The sequence below is a fragment of the Rousettus aegyptiacus genome, unplaced genomic scaffold (genome assembly GCF_014176215.1).
Source record: "Rousettus aegyptiacus isolate mRouAeg1 unplaced genomic scaffold, mRouAeg1.p scaffold_m13_p_5, whole genome shotgun sequence".
Lineage (NCBI taxonomy): Eukaryota > Metazoa > Chordata > Mammalia > Chiroptera > Pteropodidae > Rousettus > Rousettus aegyptiacus.
Genome location: NW_023416308.1, coordinates 87,627,238 through 87,653,074, shown reverse-complemented (window position 1 = coordinate 87,653,074; position 25,837 = coordinate 87,627,238). Strand labels below are relative to the sequence as shown.

Sequence of the window (25,837 nt, the reverse complement as noted above, 5' to 3'; positions counted from 1 at the left end):
ACTCTCTCCGTGTTATACTTAGCATGATCCTGCTTTAAAAAGAAAGCAAAACAAAAACCAAGTTTTTATTTTAAAATGTGTACTGCTTTTTAAGTCAAGCATTTGTAGTGGGTCGTGTTCTCTTTTGTCAGTGTTTGGCAGACTTTCAAAGGTGCAAGTGTTAAGCTTCAAAAATTCCAAGTCAGACTTAAAAACCTATTTTTCATATTAAGTTCTACAATCAAATTGTAGTATTCTATTGTGTTCTTCTAAATTTGCTTATTTCCCTCTTTCATAAAATATTTAAGATATTTTTCTGGACTTCCTTGTTTTAATTATTATTGTCAAAAGAGACATTACTGACACAGTGCGAAGGCCTGATTCTAAACATCTCTTCTATTGACTTGAAATATTAGAAAGTTGTTAGTTCTCACTCCTTTGAGACACTCACTTGTGCAGGGTGTTTTGGATTTATGTGGGTAAATCAATTATGTGGCCTTGTAAAAACCTGTAAGTACTTGTGAACACTAATGTTAAATGCTTTGAAAGATACATGGAAAAGGTGTAAGACACAATCCCTCACTTTAAAAAATCTTTTGATGATGTTGGAGGATACTTGGAGGTATACATGAACCAAAGTTTGATTCTTTAATATAATATATAGCTGTGGCTAATTATATAGGACAAACTAAGGATTTTTTCGTATTAGAGAATAGGTGGATAAGAGCAGTTATAAAGTTCATGAGCAGTTTGGGTTTTTCAGTAAGCATAAAACTTGGTAAAGAAGAGCACAGAAGAAAGCATTATCCTGGCAGCTCTGAGGAAGAGGAAGCAAGTGTGATCTTTGTATTATTATTGGAAGACGTATTTCTGTTCACCCAGAACAGAGGATGAGAGAGTTGTAGGAAATCAAGTTTAAAAAGATGTATGGAAAGCAATGTATGAAGGATTTTGAAAGCGAAGTAGAGGAGTTTAGATGAAATGCAATAGAAAATAGGAAGCCATGGAAAGTTTTAAATCAGAGACATGGAATCTTGTGAGCAGTATGAGTAGACAGACTGGGAGGGAAGTCAGTTATCAAGGATTGGGCAGACCAGTAAGGAGGCTGCGGCAGTGATCTAGCCGTGCAGGCATGAGGGCATGTTCTGGGGTAGTCACTGATGACGGAATGCCATGGAGGAGAAGGACCAATTCCAGGGGCCTTTTAAGGAAGAATCAGCAAGCCCGGATGATTAACTGGGCATGGAGGGGCAAGGAAAGCCATCCCACAAATATGCTAAGGGGAAAGATGCTTTTGCAGGGAAGTCTTACTTTTTTTAGTGTAGGAGTTTTCCTGAGTTGGAGAGACACCTAAGCTTGGAGCCCAGATTAAATGACAGTACTTCTTTGGGGCAGTACTTAACAACTAATACAAAGATGAAACTGAGGATAGATAATATCTCAGAATATTGTGGGTGACCTTAGAGAATTTTTATTCATAATGCATATGTTTGTTATTTCTCTCAGAAATCCTTGCTTCAGAAATACACAGAAACATGACTGGTAGTGCTGCAGTACAATTAACTTACCCCTTAAATTTTCTTATTATTGCAAACTTGAAAGATTTTTAAAAGTTTTTAATATTTAGATATGTATTTTAAGATATAACAATAAAATTCTTATGTACTTAAAGAAATTCATGCTAAAACTCCCATGTAAGTGATAGGGGGTTCCAAATTACATGATTATATGAGCATAACATTTTCTATTTACTATCTTCTATATACTATACAGAAATAATATATAACATGTCTATATTTGTATAAAATATTTTAATTGTATAAAATATATAATATATGGATAACATGTATATACACATATTCTATAAACAACATTTGAGAGCTAGTGTAGAGTACACTAATTATAATATATTTTTCATGTGGAAGTAATGTGAGATAATTATTTTTTATATATTTTAACTGCAACAGAAGTAATGGTCCTATAGGTATATGTTCTGTGTCTGTTATGGATGACCCCATATTCATACATTTTTTAGAAACAAGCTTTGAATAAAGGTCGGTAAAGTACCTCTCATTTAAAACATTGGAATAAAATGTATCACATCATTGTCCAGCCATGTCTACCTGTCAGGTGAAATACATTTGTTTGTAAAGCAACAAACAAAAAACATCTCCCAGCATGTGTCATTTTCCACTTCAGTTTGTAGAAAAGGGGACCATGTTGAAATGATTCGAGGTATGGTAAAGGCTGGTCAGTCTTGGTAATCCAGATGGTAGGGTGCCCAGCACATCATTACATCTCTTGTGTTGTTTTTCAGGAGATGGCTACAATCAGTCATCTCACATATGGTTTGAAAAAGGCTTGTCTCGCTGGCAAGCAAACTGTTATTTAAGTACACAATCCACTCTACTACTGAAACAGTTTTGCCAAACTTATCCAAGTATTCTAACATGCTTAAAGATGGTATAAATATCATTTATTGCTAGCAGTTTTCTTCAGACTATATGGAATGTCTTCCTGCTGCCTGATCTAAGTGTCCCAGTTTACATTATGGCCTTTACTGCCTCTGTTTGATGGAGTGATCAGTAAAAATTTAATGACACTATAAAATAATAAAAATGTCATTAATTTACCACGGATCTCGGATGCAGTGGTTGTAAAGTTACATTAATAAACAGAATATTTTTTACAACAAAAAGCATTGTTATGTGGGAACGTATAAATAACACACATAAATTTAAGAGCAATTTTACTGTTAGCACACACATTATTATGGAATAGCCAATAAGTGTATAAAACATAGTATATAAAATTTTATTAAAATATACTGTGCACATCAAAAATTCAGCTTTTATCTAAGTGCAAAGAAAAGCCATTATTGCGTGCTTACTGTTTCATTGCTGTTTCCCCATATCACAATTTTACATTTGTTGCCAGTAAGAGGAAGTTGATTTTTTTTCTCCCTGGATGGAAACAAACCTCCGTTCTTTTACTTATCTCAAATCCATTCTCTCTCCACCAGTGCAAAGACAAAATTGATTAATCTTGCCATGGTAGGGAAGGAAAAGTTGCTAATTTAATGCAAAGTTAAAAATAATGCCTAAGGAGTTGAATGGTTTGTTCAGTGACTCTGGAAATAAGGGATAATAATGCAGCAGTCTATCTGTCATCAGTGAGGCTGCCCCGTCATTGACGCCGATAATATGTGAAGATGATGGATGCCACCGCCTTGTGGCTTTGTAACATTTAACATTCATCAGCTCTCAGTAAAGGGGGCTTTATCATTTAAATATCTTTATTTAATATGCAACATCTACCTCATACATCATAATTTCAATGCACTTAGAGAGTCAACAGTCGTACAGCACAGCAGAGCTGACTTTAATTTTTTTTCAATAACTTTTGTGTTGCCTGCATGTTTGTGACCGACAATGTATAAGTAAGGGTCTGATCACATCACTGTCAACATGAAGACTGGGAAAATTTTCTGGGGGGCCGAGATTAAATTAACATTGAGGTATTTTGCTTACATCTCTAAAATATCTTATTTGGGAGCTATGTGCAGTGTGAAAGCTAGCGCAAGTGCGTGGGAGAATTTGGAGTTAAGAACTTGCCACCCTCAGTCTATATGTGTCCTGTATAGGGGCATACCCATTGGCACTTAATGGCTAGAAGTTGATGTCTCTTGGATCTAAAGTATCTTTGAATTTCTCTCAGTGCCCATGTCCACATCATGTATTTACTAGGCTCATGTTCAACCTCACTAGTAAAATTTTTGCTTTGCTCAGCTGTCTGGAGCTAACTTGTAGATATCAGGCCCTCTTATCTTGTGATTATGTGGCTGGCAAATAAATATTCTGAGTTATTCTTTGAAGAAAAGGAAGAAATCTTCTGGGAGACTAGGTAAAAATTTATATGAAAGGGCATGGCTTTGCAGGGTCCTTCTTTAATCTCAAACAGAAGTGCTTAATATTACTGAATATAAAATGCAGCCCACTGCCCAAAACAATTTTTGTTATTGATTTATTTTCTGCCTCTTTAACAAGTGTTTCATGGGATATTCTTCCTTGATTTTTACTCTGTCAAAATATTGATATTTTATAAGGAAAGTATCTCTGCAGAAGGATTTTTTTTCAATGAAGTTAGAAAATTGTATGACTTCAAAGACACTGCGAATGCGTTGTTGAATGTTCTGAATGTTTTTTGTTATGATTAAAAACAAGCTGATACTACTGAATTGTGAGTGCACTTCATTTTTTATAAAAGAAAAGATATTATCATCATGTAAGCTTTGTTGTCTTAGAATTTTACAAACCATGGCATGTAATTTTCCCTCTTCTCCTTCCTTGTCAAAATATTGATATTCTTTCAGGAACTTTATTATTTTTTTTTTTTTACTGAGAATATTTTCCAGTAAAATCAAAGAGAATGAATGACTAGAAAGATACTTGAAATATGCATATTGATAGGTAACACGGTCTGTTGATTTTCAGAGAAAGTTGTTTTTCCCCCCATGAAAATAGTTAAAGGTTCTTCTTCCAAGAAGATTGCAGGTGTCACATCAAAACTCCTTTTGCATTTAACATAGGAGAAGCATTCACATGCAAATATTTGAAATGCGAAACAATGTGATAAAACAAAGGTTGAATATTTTGCTTTCCCTGTTGCTACTCATCTTCACTTTAATTCTTTTTCTTTACATCATGACAACCAAAGGTGCTACTCAAAAATAGAAATTGGCTGAATAGAAGCATTTGTCCTCCCTCCAACTATGTGTGAAACTCTCACATGGCTGGGGGTTGTTTTTTGTTGTGGTCTGCATCTGGGTTAATTTGTTCTTGTGCAGCAGTGTTTTCACATAAGAAGATATTGGGGAACCATACCTAATTTGCGTTTTATTTTCTGGTTTTTTATAAGTGTCGTATTTCAGAGGTTTCCCACACACTGCATTGTAACTAGTTAGTGTTACCCGGTTGGGGAAATTCATGACTGTAATTTTGTTGCAAATTTTTCATAGAAATGGTGCTAGATTAAAGCAAGGTTTAAACTGTGTTTTTTTGCAACACAGATTTCAACATATTCCATGATGAAGGGGAACTGGAAGACTTCCTGCACAATTTGACTGATGGGAATTAATTATAGAAATATAATGATATTCAAAAATAATCATATTAGAGAGCACAAATGTAGTGAGACTGTACAAATGAGACACAGCCTCTATCAAGTAATTGTATGTTTGCTCTTTAAGAATATTTCCAAGTTTCTAAACATCTTACAGAAGAGAACACTCAGAGTGTTTCCATCTAATGCCGAACATGCTCAGTACAGAACTAGGTCATTGAACAATAGACTGAACAGCAATCAGCACTCTACTGCTGCATAATGCATTAAGTATAACATGCAGAAACCATTCCCGGAGCTGGGAGCTGCTATTTCATGTCTGTAAATTCAAGCTGACATGACATTTAATATTGTTTCATAGTAATGAACAACAAGGTTTCATTCATTCATAAGCACAACACAAAGCCAAGTTCGAGTCTGGAGAGTAGCGAGGAGGCGAGAAGCGGACGCGCGCTGTGTTTCCACAGACAGGAACGCCGTGTTAATGATGGCCAGTGATCCTCTGCTGCTGACCCAGCGGGCTGCAGAGAGAGAGTGCGCTGTGATATTTCAGACTCCTGCTTCTAGAAGGACTGGTTAACAAGTGAAACATCTTTGGGCTTTTCTCATACAGTGGCGGGCAAGAGTATTTAACTTCCTTGATTCAGGGTCTGAGTAAGAGTAAGGTCCTCCTTTTCGCCACCCAGAAAGTTACAGTTGAAACTCCTAGGCAAAATCATAGTGCCAATGCCATCGTCTAGTCTGTCCGCTTTGAAATATTTGTGTTTGAAACCCTCTCGCATAAAATCCTGATCTGTATTTTCCCAGAAATACAAACTGTGATCCCTAAATGTGAAAACGCTTCTCTCGTTAAATAGCAGCACATACATTTTAATGGGAACTGCTCTTTCAAGTTTTGCACTTTTGGCTCAAACCTCTTAGTTGCATTCCTTGTAGATTACTGGAGCAAATCCAACAGAGGAAAGGTGTGCAGTACGCGCTGGCCGGTATCCTGCCACAGGCTTCCTTTCCTTACAGGTACAGCACTGCCGGCACTGTCAGGAAATCAGACTGCAGTGGAATCTTCCCGGAAAATTTTCTGAGTCCAAGTTGAACAGAAATGATGTTTGTAAATCCAAATTTTGCCCAGTAAGCAAGATAGGAATTGGAAGGAAAAAGTGGCTGCTTCGATAGCTAGAATAAGCCTCTGATTACTCTTTCCTCTAGGAGAGAACACGCTTTGAGAACTTGGGGCCGCAGTTAACAGGGAAGTCAAGTGAAGATGGAAAGCTGGGCCCAGGTGTCATCGATCTCACTCGGCCAGAAGACGCAGAGGGTGAGTGGCTTTTCTGTAGCTCTTTTCTGCTGCTCGAAGTGTTTCTGAAGATGGGTCTGCATTAGATGTAGGCTCTTTGTGGTCTTTCTTTGGAATACCAGCTCGATTTTCTTGGCAAAACAGAGGAAATGTTAGTCTTCATTACATATCATAGTTGAGAACTTTGAGATGCAGCTAAGTCCTATGTTACTGAACACATAGCACTCCAAGGACTTCGAGGTGCCATTTTAAAGTTTTCAAATAAAAGGACCCTCTGCATTCCAATGAACAACAGAATTCTGTTTCAATCATTTTATTGTGTTCTTGTTAAACACACACACACACACACACAGATTTTTTAAAATTCCAGGTGATTCCCAGGTGTAATCAAACCATTTTGAGGACTAAATGATGGTTTGAGCAGATCTTGAGTAAAATTAATAATGTCTTGGGCGAGGCCCGGCCAGTGTCTGGGTGCTAACCATGACGAACGTCTTTAGAAAGTCTGGATGGAAAGACGAGCTTCATGGCACCGTCCACGCCTGTCTGCTCCTCTTCCCTTTTTGTTTGTTTGTTTAAATGCACAAGCAGCAAATCAGCAGAAATTGCTCCCCGAAGGCTGGGTACAATTTACGAGTTAGGGCAGCACTTCACTAGTGATGTTGCCTGGTTATTTACTGTGTCATCACAGAGTAGGAGCTGGTTTGCCTGTTAGCTCTTCCTTAGGCAGAATCCTTCCCACCACTCAGGAAAGATTAATTTGTTCTCTTGAGAGTAACATAATACTTCACCTATCTTGGGTCTCAGCTGAAGTCTTTCTTTAGCTTGAGGGGAAGAATCTAACTATTATCCCTTTTACTGGTAGGATTTCTTCCAGCACTCTAATCCCTTGAAAACACATGAAGACATTTCATACCAGCATCTGAACTGGGCATGGCTTCCAGTGAAAGCTCGGGGCCATCCCAAGCAGTTCGGAAATCTCTGGCATGAGCCCTAAGAGATGGGTTGTACCAGACATTAGGAAGCACTTCAGAGTTTCCAGAAGACCAGTTTTTCATACCAGTAGGGAAAGACTAATGTTCGCTGATAGTCCTGGGGACAAGGCGTCAAAATAAACTCTGATTGGTATGTGTGTATGTGTGCATGGTGGGGGCGGTGGGAGTGGCAGGGGTGGGGTTAGGGGAGAAGGAAAGAAAAAGAGAAAGAGAAGCAATAAGGGAGGGATACAGAAGACTCAAAACCGGAAATACACTCAGTCTTCTGTGAAAAATGTGTGACCAAGATCACAGTGACATTCACGCTTTTACAGGCACGTAGAAATGAGGCTCTTCTCTGGTGTCGAGTGCGGTTCCTGGGCCTAGGGAGCTGATAGTCAGGTCTGGCCCATCTCAGTTTGATGGAAAAGCTGTAGTGACCATATACAATGAAATAATATTTTTTAGCACTTTAGGGTATTTAGTCTGTTCATTTTCAACAGATCAGGAGTTATAGAGTTCTATCACCTTACCCTTATTATAGCAACTTTCTTAATCTGTCATTAATCCTTCATTTGGTTTTTCAACTGTATTATGGGTATAAATATAGTAACTTACCTCTCAGTAGTGCTAATTACCTAGCTGATATTATGTTCTTGGGAAGTTAAAAATCATGGTCAGAGTTATGAACTATTATGAAAAGAAAAAAATGAAAACTGAACTATAGAGAAACATGTCATATAGGAATATTTTTGGAAATTCTATTCAATATCAGATAGTATTCAAACAAACTTCTTGGTTACTTTTTTGTGTAAGTGGGGAGGCAAACATTTGTCAAGCACTTACATGCCCAAGAACTTGCTAATAAGCTTTTTATACACATTTTCTTATTTAAATCTCATACAACTCTGCAGAGAAGGTACTGTTATTTGTTTTGGTCCCCCCCCTCCCCCATTTTACAGATGAGAAAATTAAGTCTGAGAGTAATTAAGTAACTTGCCACAGGTTGCACAGCTAGTAAGGGCAGAGCTGAGAGTTGGTCCTGAGCAGCTTGGCTCCAGAGCCCAAGCTCTTAAATACTGTGCTGTACGGCATGCCCTGTATATGCAGATGGATATGTGATGCGTTCAGTTTTATGAACAAATTTCTTGTGACCTTCCTCAGAATGACCCATTTCCTCTCCTCTAAATATACAAGTCATGCCGTACACCAGCTCTCGTGTTACTCTGTCGCACATAGCAGCAATGCCTGATGAGTGTAATAGTAGAAGGGCTGTAGTGGGCCAGGAGCTTAAGAGGCGTGTGAAAACCTCCCTTCAGAAGCTTGCCCAGAGTTGCCATTGAGACCTCGTGTGCTTTGGGGGACTGAGTTCATGAATGGAGTCAAGTTACATGCTCTAATACCGACAGAAGTGCAACGCCTTTGTGGAGACTGCTGGGATGGGTAGCGGCCTTCTGCTGACTTCAGGATATTTCCTGGCATCTGTTCAAGTGTGAGCTGATTGCAAAGCCTGCTGGAGTTACAGTTCCTATTAAAGTCAGAGTAGATAACAGGTATACACAATACTTTCTCCACTTTGCTCCTTTCCCTTAACGGGAAGCGTAAGAAGGCACTGAAATGAAGGACTAACTAAAAAATTTATAAACTCCTTCTGTCAGTTTGTAGTCTTAAAAAACAAACAAACAAACAAACAGGCAAACAAACATTTTTGAGTGCATATTGTGTGCCAGTCTCTGAAGTAGACACTGGATAAACCAAAGGAAGCAAAACAGATATGTTCTTGACTTCTTGGAATGTAAAATTTAGTGAAAGAAAACAGAAGATGACAAGGAAAATGCATACATATATACAGACAGAGAAAATTATCATTGATAAAAGCGTTAAAAAGATCAAGAATTCTTTGTGCCCCAGAGAGATTCAGAGTGAAACTAGTCTGGTAAGCCCAAATGACAGGTGAGTCTGCGGCTCTAGCCCAGGATGTCATCCCTTCTCAGTCCATACATACTCAACTCCATGTTTCCTCTGGCTGTGGAACAGTAAAAATTAAATTTTTTTCTAGCTTTATTAACATATGATTGATATATAACACTGTAAATTTAAGGTCTACTATGTGATGATTTGTTACAGGTATATTAGAAAACGATTATCATAGGGTAATCAACACTTGTATCACCTCACATAATTACATTTTTGGGTAAGAAAATATAAGATCTACTCTCTTGGAAACTTTCAAATATATAATACAGTTTTATTAACTACAGTCACCATGCTGCACATTATATCCCCAGAGTTTATTCATCTTAAAACTGGAAGTTTGTACCCTTTCACCAACATCTCTCTACTTTTCCCATCTCCTAGTCCCTGGCTACCACCATTCTACTGTTTCTTTGAGTTCAGACTTTTTTAGATTCCACATATAAGTGAGATCATACAGTATCTATCTTTCTCTGTCTGATTTACTTCACTCAGCATAATGCCTTCAAGGTCCACCTACATTGTTGCAAATGGTAGGATTTCCTTTTTTATGGATGAAAAACATTCCATTGTACATATATCCCATTTTCTTTATCCATTCATCTGCCCATGTACACTTAAGTTTTTTCCATGTCTTGGTGATTGTGATTAATGCACACTAGCAATTTTAAGGGGCTTTGCCCTCACCCCACTTCTACCCCATTCTCCTGAGGGGCTTCTGAGGTAACTAAAGTAAGTCAGCCCAGGAGACCAGGCACTGGTCCAGTCAGGCTTCCCTGGAAATTGTGTGCCAGTCATGGAAATGCCAATATCACTTAGTAAGCAGCTTGTAGATCTGCTTCATAGCTCTGAGCATGGAAGCAGCACGGGAAAGGTCACCAAAACAGGCAGCTGTGCATGTGTATTAACCACTCATCAAAATCAAATGACAAAACCATAAGCCAGGAAAACAGAAATTAAAAATATAAAAGGCAAATGCCTTCAAAATTTTATTTTTAAAGTCCAGCTGTTATTTGGCTTGAATATGACAAGACAGCATTTCTTGTTCACTATGATATTTATAAAACTAAAAATTCATTGGTGCTGAGGGCTTAGGAAACACGTTTAAGGTCTTGTTATTCTTTGAAGCAGTTGAAGTCTTAATATGTGTTGAGCACACAAAATTTGTTAGCTCCTATATAGGACATGTAAGGAAGAGAAGACTCGATTAGTTGAGTCTGTCATCATGTATTAAGAATGACAAACAGCTGTTTAACTTTTTATGGACTTTTCATATGGTATTTCCCCTCTCCTTGTTCTCCTTAGGCAAAAGTGCTATTCTCATCCAAACTCTCCTAATTTCAAGGTTACAAAGTGCAGTAGAAAAGGCTCTGGTCTGATTATTGGGAGATTTGGTTAAAGTTCTTTTGCTAAATGATGGCAAGCAAGTGACTAATTCCTCAGGGTTTAAGTTTTTTTGGTTTGGTTTTATCTTTTGAAAGAGGTATGTTGAATTCCATTATCTCTAAGGTCCCTTCCAAATCCAAAATTGTTGTTAGGGTCTTCATAAAACACAGAGTACGTTTTATATATGAAAGGTGATCTTTCTGCAATAGCTTCCACTTAGATTTTTTCAGAGAAATAAAAGAGGAAATCAATACCTTTGAAAGTATATCTGTGCCACTTGCTGAATCAAGTTTTCAAGTTCCTTGAGCTTTTCTTTTTGTTAATGAGAAGATGGCTCCAGTAACATTTCCTAAATACCTTTCGCAGACAGGCCTCCTCCTCTTTCTCTTGCTCCTTCTCTTCCCCCGGCAAAAAAGTTGTGGCTTGCCTGAACTGTAATATTCTTTCTACTCTGTTTCTTCTCTCTCTCACGCCTGGTGTTTCTAAAATGAGTATTTTTCTTTTACCTTCCTTTCCTTTTCCTTTCCTTTCTTTCTTTTTTCTTTCTTTCTTTTTATCTTTTCTTTTTTTCTTTTTCTTTGCAGAATCGTTTGAATAAGAAAACATTCTTTTAACACCTACATTAATTCTCAAATTCAGTTATCGTGTCGCAGCTTCAGAGGGAGGCTGAACCTCATTTTGATGTGGGGGATAGTGGAATATGAGCTGTGAAAGGGATGAGCTCTGAAAAGGATTATCGTTGTCCAGACTTTTGGACCCTGGGTTGGATCTGTAATCATGTGCTGTCCTCCATGTATTAAAAACTTGCATTGATTTGAATGGAAATAGATATGGTACCAAGAATAGCCCTTTTTAGAACTGTAGCTCTCGGATTCTCAGATTTGCTTAGAAGGGTTTTATAGATTTGTACTGAATTTGTAAATTGGATCTCAGCCAAGATGGACTTAACCCTCTGAAAGCTTCATTTGTGTGTGTGTGTGTGTGTGTGTGTGTGTGTGTGTGTGTGTGTGTCTGATTGCTTCTAAGTTTTATATCTCAGGATAGCTTTAGTACTGTGATAAACTCTGTTTATAGACAAATAACGGAGACCGCAACTTTCCCTTTTTTCTTAAAAATGCACTACTTAATATGAATGTCTTCTCTTAGAAATCTTGCTTACCGTTTGGGCTATACTCTTGGCAATCTTTGAAGCTTTACTCATTCCCTTTCCCTCCCCTGGATCCTTACTCCTGGTAGAAAAGGAAGATTGACTTACTGATACACAGTTCATTTAAGACAGCAGAAGCAAACTCTAGTATAATCGGGGGTAGGATTTAAAGGCTGCAACTACTTATACTCTGGAATATAAAGGTCATTATTAGCTCAGGCCCACCAGGATACAGTGTTTCGCAATGCAACACGTAGATTCTTAGAATTGGAATAAAGGAGAGACCATCAAATTTACAATTCCAGCCAAGAAATCCTTTCTTATATCCCTGACCAGTGGTTATCTCACTTCCATTCGAATGCCTCTAATAGTCTAATGACAGAATACTGACTACTTCTTGAAAAGCTAATTCCAGTTCTGATTCTTATTTGTTATTATAGCCCAATTTTGACTTTGTTTCCTTGTTACTTGTACGCATTGCTTATAGTCTGATTTCTGTATTCCAGCATAATAGAATTTACCATTTTTCCATGTGACACTCTCTCAGATCTTTGTTCAAGGACTAGAAGACTTAAATCCTAGTCGTTTCATCCTAAGCAAGTCACTTTCTTTCTCTGAATTTTCTCATCTGGAGGTGAGGAAGTAGTCTAGGGGATTTTTAGCTGATGGATTTTTTTTTTTTAACTTTCTATTTTACTGCCATATAATAATTAAAAACGTTCACTTTTAAGTCACCTAGACTATAACAAGTATCAATTAGGGACAATACCATCTTTTAAATAAATAAAATGAAGATAGAAATATACCAGAGATGAGATGTTTTGCCCAAGAAGATTTCTAAGAACTAGAATATATACCAGGAATAAAAGATGGGGAATTGTACATATTAAAAGAAAGGAACCCAGGTAAATCAGAAGGGAGCACTAACTAGAGCTGTGCTTTGGCCTTTGGGTATGGCCTTCTGTAGCTTGTAAAACAGTGTTTCAGATGTATCAGAGAAATAAACAGGTAGGGTAGTCTCTATGGAACCAGCAGGCTGGGGTCTGAAGCCAGGATAGGTAGCCAGGGAGGCCCAAGACATGGTGAAGACTGAGTAACAGCCACACAGGCTGGTAGATAAGCAGAGTTCACAAAGCCCTTGGCTCTGGACTAACTCTGTTGTATAAGTTCCACAAAAATGTATTTTACTGTGGATATAAACAGTTTTAGAGGATCCTGTACACCAGTTTATATCAGCACTATATATAAAGTGCAGCTCTCTTAAACAAGCAAATAAACTTCTCTTAAAGAAATATATTTGCTGTGTCTTAAAAGCTCCCAAATAACTTCTAATGTTGGTAGAAAACAATTTCCATTGAACTCTCCAAGTGATGGATGGTCCTGATGGGGCAAGAGAGTGAAATGTCAAGATTCTTGTATAACACCATCCCTAATATTCCATAAAGTGAACTCAACCTGCTTCTTAGAGTTGCTTAAGCTGGAAAGTTCAATCAAAGGCTCAGACTCCCATTAGTGAGGAACCTAGCCCTGCCCATTAGCTGGTTTCCCATTGAGCTGCCTTCTCTAAGTAGGTGCCAATGACGGTGTATCAACACACACATACACACACACACACACACACACACACACACACACACACACACACACACACCCCTATTCTCTGACTAACTATCCCCTTCCCTAGAGAAGAAATGCTTGTTTATGCCATTACATAGAAGTACTTCCCCATCTTGCTACAGCAACTGGGTGACAAAATATTAACACCATGTACCGTGAAAATCAGAGCCAAGACAAGAGCATCCCAACATATCTTCCCACTGGAACTGCAAAATCAGTCCCTGCTTCCTCAGCAGTGTGTATATCTGCTTCATACATACCAACACATTAGAGTACACCCTAGCTGATAGAGGTCTATCTCCATGTTTGGACTGACTGTATAGCTTTGGAGATGCGGACTTCATCTAGTTCCTTGTCACAAAATTCTCCTCTCTTGGCAGCAAGAGCCACTTGACTTTCCATCTACACACTATAGAATTCAGCCCAATCCTAGGCTGCTGGGATTTAAAGAGCACCTTGCCAATTTGGAGTCCTCTTTAAATTCTCTCTGCTTAAGGTCAGGATTGGATTTAAGACCAACCTTTTTTCCCCTTTCTTTTTACATTCCGATAATGGTGCTTCTAACATATTCCAAAAAGTTGATAACCACCTAGCTCTCCCTCATTTTGTTACTTTCTATCTCTTTTCTTTAACTAAGATATTCTTATCTTTGCATATCTCCTTCTTATAGATTCATTATCTCATTTTACTCTGCTCATCTATCACTGTTTGCTTGTACCCACTGGCTGCTGTTTTATATCCTTTAGAGGTTTTTATACCTTTGCAGACCGAATCACCAGTGCTGATAACCAGGTTTTTTCAGTCAGGATCTGTTCCTATTCAGAGTTCCCCAGTCTTCAGTTTTACTCACATGTTCAAGTTGCAATTTACTAATTGTCTTTTATGTATACAGCACTGTTATGGCTGTGGAGGAGAGGATTTTTTTAAGAGAATAGACTACACTATATTCTCTAAGAGTTAGTAATATATTTGGGATTATAATATTAGCACATACAGAAAGCAAAGCAACCTAAAGTATTCTGTGTTCAAGCATATCATTAGAGAAACAGAAAAAAAAAAAAAGAGTGCTGTTTAGAAGAGGAACCTACAGTGCCTTGTGGACAGCAGTGATTCTAGAGGGCCTGCTAGGAATGTATCTGGAGATAAGTCTAGGTTTGGAAGAGCAAAGAGAAGGGAAGAAGTTTTAGTTGAGCAAATAATTCCAGCAGACATAGAAACAATAAAGCACACAGGCATTCTTAAGGAAGTTCCAGAAGAGAAGAGAAACATTTCTCATCTTTGTGTCCTCCACCAAACCCAATACAAAGCCTTGCACATGTTTGTACTCAGAATATATTTGTTGAACTGTATATGCTATAGAAGTAGCTGGGTTCCATGTTGTAAAGGGCCTTGAATGTCAAGCTGAGGAATTCGGACTTTGCCACCAAATAAGCAGCCATTAACCCTTAATTATTCAAGGTTGACCTAAATTATAGAGGTTAGAAATAATGGAAAAGCAGCAGTTAGATTGGTCTTGGAGATCTGTCAGTCTCTATTCCTCTGTTCTCTTTAATATCCTTTCAGAGGGAACGTTCAATGGGTGCCTTTTTATATTATATCATGAAAGAGTTGTACAGGTGTTAGGAGAGTTTTTATATTAAAAAATACCTCCTTTTTTCCAGGGTATGTTACTCATTTAAGTATGATTTTACGTTGTCTGCTGTGACTGATTGACGGCTTCCATATCAGTCCTGTTGTACCTTTGCTTTTCACTAGTGGAGAGTGATTTTTTTTTCAATTGTTTTTGTTCATTGAATACTTACCTTGAGATGTGATGCCCAAAATTAGGTCATGGTACCAGAGAGAAGAGACTGTAAAAATCCATTGGCATTTGCATTACACTGTAGACTGTTACATTTAGGAGTGGGCTGTAACTCTGAACTAAAACCTTAATATCCCAAGTCTCAGCCCTGGACAGAAGAATTTCATAAGCAATAAATTTCATAAGCAATATATTCAACCATTTAAAATTTATACTAAAAATACAAATTGCAGCTTAATGCAGTAAGAGAAATGGCAGAGAAATCACTTCATGCTGCTTCAATATAAGCTCACTTTTCACCGGGAAGGTCGATCCTGCATAAGGACAAAATGAAAAAGGCTCATAGCCACTCCATGCAGCAGAGTTACAGAACTGTTAGTGGGGGAGGAAGAAAAAACAACTGTCAAACATTCCTGAAACTTCCTTGCCCTCCATTTGTTACAGTCTCATAGTCAATAATTCTAATCCTTTGTTATTCCAATGAGTCCTTTATAAAAAGCTGATCTATAAGTTCACAAAATAACGTGGTGTTTTTTGTTTTGTTTTGTTTTCTCTCTCTTTTTTTCTGCCTCAGACTGAGCAGCGTAGTCTGGTTACAGTTTCCACAAGGGGGGAATGGGGAAATGTGAGATGGCCTTTCTTGGTTGGGCCTTATGCATATTCAATGCATTTTAGTTCTATATCATAGAGACCCTTTTGAAATATATTTTTTAGCTTTGGGCAGAAAGGGCCCTCCATTAAGTAGTAAATTATGCTCTCCAGCTAAGTTTTGGGTTTGTTTTATAACTACCCTGAAGAATAGGACCTTGCAATACAGGAAACATCACCCAGGCACAGGAAAAGACTAGAAAGGGAACAAATGTGAGCTAACCACCTGCTGTGTTCTTGGCACTACCTCTCTTGCCATTACTATTGCTACCGTTTCTAAGGGCAGTTATTGTTTACTGAGTGGGTACTGAATTCCAATCACTGTGCTAGGAAATTTATATTCCCATTTAATCTTCACAGGGATCCTGCCAAGCTGGAAATCATAGCTCTCTTTTATAAGGAGGTATAGCTACAGTTTAGAGAAGGGAAATAATTTACTCAAGGTTACTTAGTTAGGAAAGATCAAAACTACAATTTAAACTGAGATCTGCCTAACTACATAGCATCTGAGCCACATTGACTCCCATTTTTCTCCAAGATGAGCTGGTGAAGCCCGTTGCCTTTGCTGGAGTAACTTTTTCCTGTTAGTTTTTATTAGAAAGTAGAAAAATTTAATGAGAAATAGAAATTTGTGAAAGTTTTTTAAAAAAATCTTTCAAACCATACAAGTATTAGGTACCTTTCAAATACTTTCACCAGATTCGCAGGGCTAAAAGTTTTGGTGGACCATAAAATGGAGTTGATTGCCCAAAATCTTTGAGTCAGCTCCATCTAATACAATTTCCATATCCTTAACTTAATAAAATATTTTAGTTTCTGCTACACCCATGATCTGCATCTCTCATTCTAATAAAAGGCAGATTCCCTGGAGCAAATGAAATGAAGTGAAGAAAAGAAACCAATTAAATTAATTTTCTTAAGAGTTTTTAAAGCTAAATCTGGGTGCCATTGACACAATTCAAATGGCCATTTTTTAGAAATTCATTTTGATGGCAAGTGTGAAACTTTGGTGATAGTTACATTTAAATCCATTTTGATTTTGCCATTTACCAGTTGTGAGACTTGGGCAGTTTAACCTTCCTAAACTTCAGTATCGGGAATGTGAATTAGCAGATCTTTAATATACCTCTCATATTAAAACTTTCTAATTTTATGAGTGTGTTTTATCCATTTCATAATGACTCTGCTATCTAGGGAAAGTCTCATCATATACCTGTTTGAATACATGCTTCACTTGTATATATTTACACACACCCTATAGCATTAGAATGACTTTCAGATTTAATATTTCCAAAAAAGCTTAGACTTGCCTTACCATCTTTTCAAGATTTCCTCAGAAGTGGGGAGGCTGGGATTTCAGAATTGTGCAGAATTGTGCCAAGTCAATAAAATAAGTAAGATTAGAACCAATAATCTCTGAATCTCAAACAGCTATGGGTACAATTTCCCATCAAAGCCATTTTTATCTTACAGAGGGCTCGAGAAAGGCAAGGTACTTTATAGAGTATAGGAAATAAAATGAGATTTATACAAAATGTCAGTTCGGAAATTCCCAGGTTCTAATGTAACATGTAGATAACTGAGTCTCACTCTAAAATTTTTACTGTCAAAGCTTTCCATGGCTCTCTCCTGTGACATTTGGGTGCTTGTCTTTTGCCAGCTTGTGTACCAGACCGTGAGGAGGCAGTTATGAATGAGACACAATGCAGTCCCTGCCCTTTCAGGGTACACAGTCTAGTGGAGAAGGTGGGCATATTCAACTGGTAGTTTGGATAAAATATAGTAAATATTAAGGTATAGGTAGCCATAGGGTGCTGTGGGAGCCTAAAATACTTAGCCAAGCCTGACAAACTAGGTAAGACTACCTGGAGAAGATGATCCTTGTTATGAGTCTATAAGTGATTGCGAGGTGGACAGGAAATTCCAGAAAAATGGAAAGCACATTCTCAGTATGAAACGTCATGATGTATAGAGAACTAAAAGTAGTTCAGTATTGTAAAAAAAAAAAATTGCAAGTAGAGTGGCCAGAGATGAAACTGGAGACACAGCAGAGAGCAGGTAATAGAGAGCTTCGTATGCCGTGCTAAGATATTTGGACTTTATCTTTGGGCATTATGAAACCATTGAAGACTTTTAAATATAGGAGTGATTTGGTAGAATGACCTTTGTGATGGATCACTCTGGCTGAAATTAGTAAGAGATATTTAAGTGGGGACTAGGGACCCTAAACTGCAAGTAAGAATATCTGCTAGCAGGCCAGTATTTATAATAGTTCAGCAGAGACAGTGAAGCCAAGGCAGTCGATAAGTGATAAGGATGGAAATGAGAGGATGGGTTTAGTAGTTCCCTTGCTAACTAACTCTGAGACTTGCTTCATCTCAGTTTGTGCTTCTTACCTTCATGTAGAGTCTATGGTAGTATATCGAGTTGGATTACACCAGAAGCTGCTGAGCAGCATGAATTATTTAGTCTACCAGCTTTTCACCAGCCTCTCTGTTCTCCAAGGGAATCAACTTGAATCTGAGCCTGGTTCTCCTGGAAACTTAGGAAGCCAGACCTGTTATTGTCTTATTTCATCCACAGTATTCTCTCGTTCAAACTTAAACGGTGTCTTTTTGCCTGGTTCAATAGCTTGTAAACCTTCCTCCTGTGCATACAAATAGCAAATAGATAATAAGTGGAATATTTGATGTTCTCTGCTACTTTCAGGTCATAAAAAATAAAGAATCACATAAGTTATCCCAGTTGCCCTTGGATCCTATAGTTGAAACAAGATAAAGGGCTCTGTTTAGCTATCTGTGTAAAGCAAATATAACTTGAGAATTGGAAAAAAAAGTAAACACGAGCACCAAAACTGAAAGCAAGAGACTTGAAAATACAGACTGGTATATCACTGGTTAGAATTTCCTTCATTTTGCAAAGCCACGAGCCACATGCATCAGCTCACCACAAAGTCATTAAGCCTTTTTAAGCTCAGATGAAAAACATTAACAAATACCACAAAAGGCTTTAGTATAGCCCCTTTGTTCATTCACATATGGCACTTTATAACTCCTGCGCCACTCTGGTCGTGTGTTTGTTTAAGCTGCCTCCATCAGGCTGGTCCTGAAAGAACAAAAGGCATCTTGAGCAATCCTAAGCAGGAAATGGGCTAATCTAAACATGGTTTGTGACACTTTAAGTAGAATAGAAAGGGGAGGGATTGATTAGTCATTAATGTCCAATTGGCTCCATATGGATGTTGCAATAATAAAGCCTTTTTCAGAGCAGTAGCAGAGTTATTGAATTAGAGGTTTATGTTTCCTTAGAGCTGACCTTAGGGAATTCCCTTTTGGTTCTTCTTGTTGATCTTTTAAGAGAATGGAGTTTCCAATAGGAAAAAACGGAAGCCTTATCTACACCAACACTTGCTCATAGTCCTGCAACCAAGGAATGCATTAATTTAGCATTGTTTTAATCCCTGCTATAAATTCAGTTTTTAGTGTTTTCTTTGCATGCTCTTGCATCTTTGGTGGGGCAGTATTTCAGAGACCACTTAGACAGTGGCATGAATTTTATAACTCGTAATAGACTCCTCTAATGTGTTTAGCTGTACAGGGAAATGGCATCCTTACAGGGGAAAGTAATGTTCCAGTCGAGGAACAGTGGGCTTTGAAATTCACACTTACTTCAGATCACTGATAGTGACTGGAGTAGCTGTGCTGTGGTGGAAATGCACCAGGCCGAAAGTTAGACCAAGGTTCTAGATCGGGCTCTGCTTCTTAGTAGCAGTGTATTAGTAACTGGTTGTTTCAGAGGAAGGTAACATAACTCTCTGAGCATTGGTTTCTTCTTCGATTAAGTGGGACGAATATACCTACCCTCCTGCCCATTTCAAAGAATGGTAAAGAGGATTAAGATAATGTATTTACTAAAAACACTTTGTAAATATTATTGCACATAAAAAAATGGTAAAACTGAAGCTGTTCTACTTTGGACACATCATAAGCAGCCAGGATTCTTTGGAAAAGACAATACTGCTGGGAAAAATAGAAGGCAGTAGGAAAAGAAGAAGACCACATATGAGATGGATTGACTCCATAAAAGAAGTCATAGGCATGAGTCCACAGGAGCTGAGCAGCACTCTTGAGGACAGGATATTGTGGACATCATTCATTCATAGGGTTACCAGGAATTGGAGCCAACGCAATAGCATGTAACACGCAAAATTACTTAGCACGGCTAGCATTCCCATCCTGGAAACTGACTTCTGTTCTAGTCTAGTCAAAAAAGTAATTTGCTCTCTAGGAATTACTTTGGTATTCTGATTAGTGACATATCTGTTTCCAAAGTGCCCATTTGAATTTATTCTTTATGTGTGCCTGCCTGTCTGTCTATTGTTTGTCTATCTGTCTGTCTACCTATCTATCTATCTACTTTATTTAGTGAATTTCTCGATATAGATATGTTCAATAATCGAGGTAAACAGGGTATTTGTTTTAGTGGGATTAAAGAACTTTAAGATGAACACAGGGAAATGAAAATTTGCCTATGCCCTTCCCCTACCTTAGACAAATGAAAAATTAACACCTTAATCAAAGTACCACAGGTAATTCATCTTTTGTGCCTGCACCACTGGTTTCTATTTTTTTGCCAACCTCTAGCTCAGAAGAATGATGCCATCCATATTTTGCATTTGCTTTTTTCAAATCATAACACCCATCGGTAGGTCATTTTTCACTAATCTATCTAGCTAATCTTTTAATAAAAGGCATAGAGAACAAAACATACTCTTCACCCCTGACATCCCTTCTCAGAAGATGAACACATCACTTCTCTAATAATTGAGGCTCTTGCTCAGCCATGGAATGCATTTTTTTGTCAGGTAGATCACTAAGATAGCCAAGTTGTTTATTTGTTTGTTTGTTTGTTGCAAGAAGAAATCAATATGAATTCCAAGCAGCTTTCTTATAATGAAAGTAAGTTCACATTCTGGTGGTAAGTGGGAATGTGAAGTGAGCAGAGAACTTCCATAATCATAGACAGATAGATAGCTGTTAACCATGCCTATAATAGAGTTAATCAAACCTCTACAATACTAAAATAGTTTTGGTAGAATAAATATGGTGAAAAAAATCTGACCTATGTAATAGTAAGACTAGTAAAATTCCTTATCTTTCACGTTTTTGTTTCTGATACACTCATTATCATTTTCTCTATTAACCCAAAAAAGAGACTATCAAATATATTATGTAACTCTTTTCAGAATTCTGCAGGAGAAAATCAACTCTTCTGTTGATAGATCAAAGTAGTCTAAAATACTGTGATTGTAAAGCAACCCAGTGGCATATGTTTATATCTGTTTTTATTAATAAACTTTTTTGCCCTTCTTAATAATTCTTTTTGGAAAAACAGACCATTGTTTTGAGTTCATGATGACCTGAATATGCCATACACTCAGGTCCACAGAGAAAAGAACCTTTCGGAAAAGATCACTTTGGTTGGTTTTCTGGGTTTTTAAAAATTATTATTCTTTTATTTAATCCTTTTTTAAAAAACTGTTTAAAATGTTTTATTTTAAATAGTATCTTATTGTATGGATATACCACAATTTTTCCATTATCTAGTTATTTTCAACTTTTTGACATTATAAATAAAACTGCCATGACACTCTTATATAAATCTTATTTTGGGAAGAAAGTTTTCATTTGTTTTGGGTAAATACCTAAGGGTGAAATTTCTGGGTCATAGGTAAGTGTGTATTTTTCTTTATAAAAAACTGCCAAACTGTTTTCTAAAATAGTTATGTCAATTCACACTTCCACCACCAGCATACTGGAGTTCCACTTGTTCCATATCCTGACAACATGTAGTGGTGTAAGCCATTTTATGGGGTGGGAAATGGTATGTCCTTGTGGTTTTAACTTGTATTTTCCTAATAACTAATGCTATGGATTACATTTTGTGTGCTCATTGGCTATACCTACATCTTTTGTAAAATGTTTGTTCAAAACTTTTACCCATTTTTAAATTAGGTTATTTACTTGTTTTTCTTTTGCATTTTCTTTTTTCTTTTTTTTCTTTTTTTTTTTTTTTGGTATAAATTCTTGTTAGATATGTGTAATGTGGAAAAATTTTTTCCAGTCTATGCTTTGACATTTCATTTTCTTAACAATGACTTTTGATGAGTAGAGTCTTATTTTTAATAAAGTTTCATTTGTCATTTTTTTTGGTATATTTCCTGTTTTATATGCCACATCTAAGAATCTTTGCTTACTCCAAGGTCACTTAAATATTCTCCTATGTATTCCTTGAGGAGTGTTATAGTTTTTGCTTTTGGTTTTGTTATGAATCATCTCAAATAAATTGTTGGGTGTAGTATGTGATAAAAGATCAAGGTTTACTTTTTTCCACTTGTTCTAGAACAATTTGATGAAAAGATTACCATTTGCCATTTTAATTTCCTAGGTCTTTATTCCAAATTGGCCATATATGTGAGGGTTTAATTCTGGATGCTTCATTCTGTTCGACTGGTCTATTTGTTTATGTTTACCAATACCACACTATTTTTATTACTTTAGGTTATACAATGTCCAGAGTAATTTTTTTTTTTACTGTAAGTCTTGAAATAAGATAGTATGAATCCTTCAACTTTCTTCAAGTTTGTTTTGGTTTTCTTACTGCTTTATTTTTCATATAAATTTTGAATCGATTTGTTAATTTCTATAAAAGTATTTGGGGAATTTTTATTGGGACTGGGTTGAATTGATAGATTTTGAAAGAATTGATATCTTAACAAAATTAAGTCTTCTGATCTATGAACATGGTATATTCCTCCATTTATTTAGGTCTTCTTTAATTTAACTCACAAATATTGTATTGTTTTCAGTGTAGAGGTCGCACATTCTTTTTTGGTTAAATTTATTCCTAAATATTTTATTTTCTGATGCTATTATGATATGGTATAATCAATTTCTGTATTTTTTATTGTATATAAAACAATGTTGCTAAATTCACTTGTTCTGGTAATTATATTGTATATCCTTTAGAATTTTCTCTGTTAGCAATTATATTACCTATGAATACAGATATTACTTAATTTTTTTTCAGATTTGTATGCTTTTTATTTCTTCACCTAAACAAGAGTGTTGATTAGCAATAGCGAGAATGGACATCACTTGCCTTGTCCTTCATTTTGAGGGAAAGCATTCAGTAGTTTGATGTCCTCCAGGTTTTTCTTAAATGCCCTTTATCAGACTGAAGAAGTTCCCTTTTATTATTAGTTTCCTAAGAGTATTTAGCATGAATGGGTATTGAATTTTCTCAAACCCGTTTTCTGAATCTTTTGGGATCGTTATGTTTTTTTTCCCTTTGTTTTGTTAATATAGCAAGTTACATAGCCTGATTTCAGATGTTAAATTAATCTTATATTCTGGAGATATAGCCTACTTGATCATGATTTATTATCCATTTTGTATATTGCTGGATTTCATTTGCTAATATTTTATTAAGAATTTTTTCATTTATGTTCAGATCTCTTTCAGAGTATGATGTTACCTCATAAAATTAGATTTGGAAGTGTTCTTTTGTTCTTTCTTCCTCTACTTTCTTAATATGTGTAAAATTATTATTAGTTTTTCCTTAAATGTTTGAAAGAAGTTACCACTAAAGCCATTTGGGACTGGAATTTTTTTGTAAGTGGGTCATTGGTTATAAGTCTGATTTCTTTATTGGCTGTAAGAGTATTCTGGTGTTCTATTTGTTCTTGAGAGAAGTGTAATAGTTTATATCTTTCAAAGAATTTGTTCATTTTATCTAAGTTATCAAGTTTATTGAAATTAAGTTATTTATAACATTCCCTTATTATCCTTTTAATGTGAGTAATATTTATTGTGAAATTCTCTCTTTCAATCCAAATATTGATATTTTTGCCTTCTCTCTTTGTTGACCAGTCTTACTAGAGGTTTATCAATTTTATCGATCTTTTTAAATTACTAGCCCATGGCTCTGCAAATTGTTTTTATTACACATGTTTTCTACTTGATTTATTTCTACTGTTTATCCATTCCGAAAATCTCTGATTTTAATTGTATTATTTAATTCACTTATATTTAATGTAATGATTGATTTGATGGGCTTAAGTCTTACCATTTGCTATTTGTTTCCTATTATGTTTTTGGCTTTCTCTTTTTGCTTCCTTTGGTTTAATTTTTTATTATTGTTATTATTAACTATATATTTTTAGAGCAGTTTAAGATTTATAGTAAAATTGAGGGGAAGGTATATGTCCCCACATGCATATAGCCTCTCCCATTATCAACATCCCTCACTAGAGCGATGCATTGGTTATGATTAGTGAACCTACCTTAACAGATCATAATCACTCAAAGTCCATAGTTTACATTAGGATTCACATTTGGTGTTGTACATTCCATGGGTTTGAGCAAATGTAACACATCTCCATCATTATGGTATCATACAGAGTATTTTCACTACCCTAAAAATCCTCTGTGTTCTGCCTATTTTTCTCTTTCTCCCTGAGCCATGACATTTTAGCTATACCTCTTTGTATTTTTTTAGTTGTCTTTTCTAGTGATTCACAATGCAGTCTTAACTGAGTATCCTTACAGCTAAAATTATACCACTTCTCATAAAATAAACGAACCTTTAACAATTTAATTTCTTTACTACGCTTGTCCTTTGTGCTAATGTCCCCTGTTCTCACATATTTTACCTCTTCATATGCTATAAATCCTACAATACAATGTCGTGTTTTGTATGAAACAGTCCCTTGTCTTTTTAAAAACATTAATTAATTATTAATGAAATGCAGAGGAGAAAAACTTTTTTGTAAGTTAGTTACATATTTATCATTGTTGACGCTCTTTCTTTATTTCAGTGTATCCAAGTTTCTGTTAGATGTTATTTCTCTTCATTTCGAATAATTTTCTTGAATATCTCTTTTGATATGGGTCTGCAGGTAATGCATTCTCTCAGCTTTTATATCTTAAAATGTATTTCACATTCATTTTTGAAGCATGTGTTCACTAGATGAAACTCTGAATTGCATTTTTTTCTTTCAGCATTCTCTAAAGATGTACTATAGTCTTCTAGCCTTCATTGTTTCTAATGATGATCAGCCATCATTTGTATTATTATTGTTACCTTGCATGTAATGTCTCCTTTTTCTCTGGAATTTTTCCTTTTTCCTTTGTTTTCAGCAGTCCAGCTACTGTCTAGGTATGGTTTTCTTTGTATCTATTCTGCCTGTGTTTATCTGAATGTCTTGAACCTGTAAGTTATGTTTCTCACCAAAGTCAGATCATTTTTAGCCAATGTTTCTTCAAATATTTTTCAGTCATGATTCTTTCTTTCCGGAATTCCAGTTACATATATTTTAGAACACTTAACATTGTTCTACATATTGCTGAGTCTCTGTTTACCTTTTAAGCTTTTTTTTTAATTTCTGTTTTTTGAGACTATTCATAATCTCTTTTGATGTGTTTTCCAGTTCACTAACCCTTTATCTGTACTCCAAACTTCCATGAAGACTATTCAGTGAATTTTCATGTCAAATGTACTGTTCAGTTTTTGAATTTTTATTTTTTCTTTTTATAGTTTTATTTCTCTGCTGAGTTTCCCCTATCTATGTATTCATGAATGCAATCTTTTCTTTTAAGTCCTTGAACATTCTTATAATGGTTACTCTAAAGCTTTTGTCTGCTCATTACAATATCTAAGTCATCTCAGTTTCTCTTTCTATTGACTTTTTTTTTTTTTTTTTTTGATTTCTGGGTCACATTACCTGGTTCTTTGAACAACTAATAATTTTTTATTATGTATTATGCATTGTGGGTTGTAAATTATAGAAACTTTGGCTTCTATTATTGTCCTCTATTAAGAATGTTAATTTAAAA

The 25,837-nt window shown here is 36.1% G+C and overlaps 1 protein-coding gene across 24 annotated transcripts in view; it reads left to right on the top strand.

The window, feature by feature from the left end:
• Nucleotides 1–25,837, top strand: part of SOX6 (SRY-box transcription factor 6) — a 552,718-nt gene that overhangs the window by 501,260 nt on the left and 25,621 nt on the right. For all 24 annotated transcript variants that reach the window (XM_036220747.1, XM_036220749.1, XM_016139566.2 and 21 more), the window contains one exon: nucleotides 6,307–6,415. In XM_036220747.1, the coding sequence (XP_036076640.1) occupies nucleotides 6,307–6,415 (109 nt within the window). The remainder of the gene's footprint in view (nucleotides 1–6,306; nucleotides 6,416–25,837) is intronic.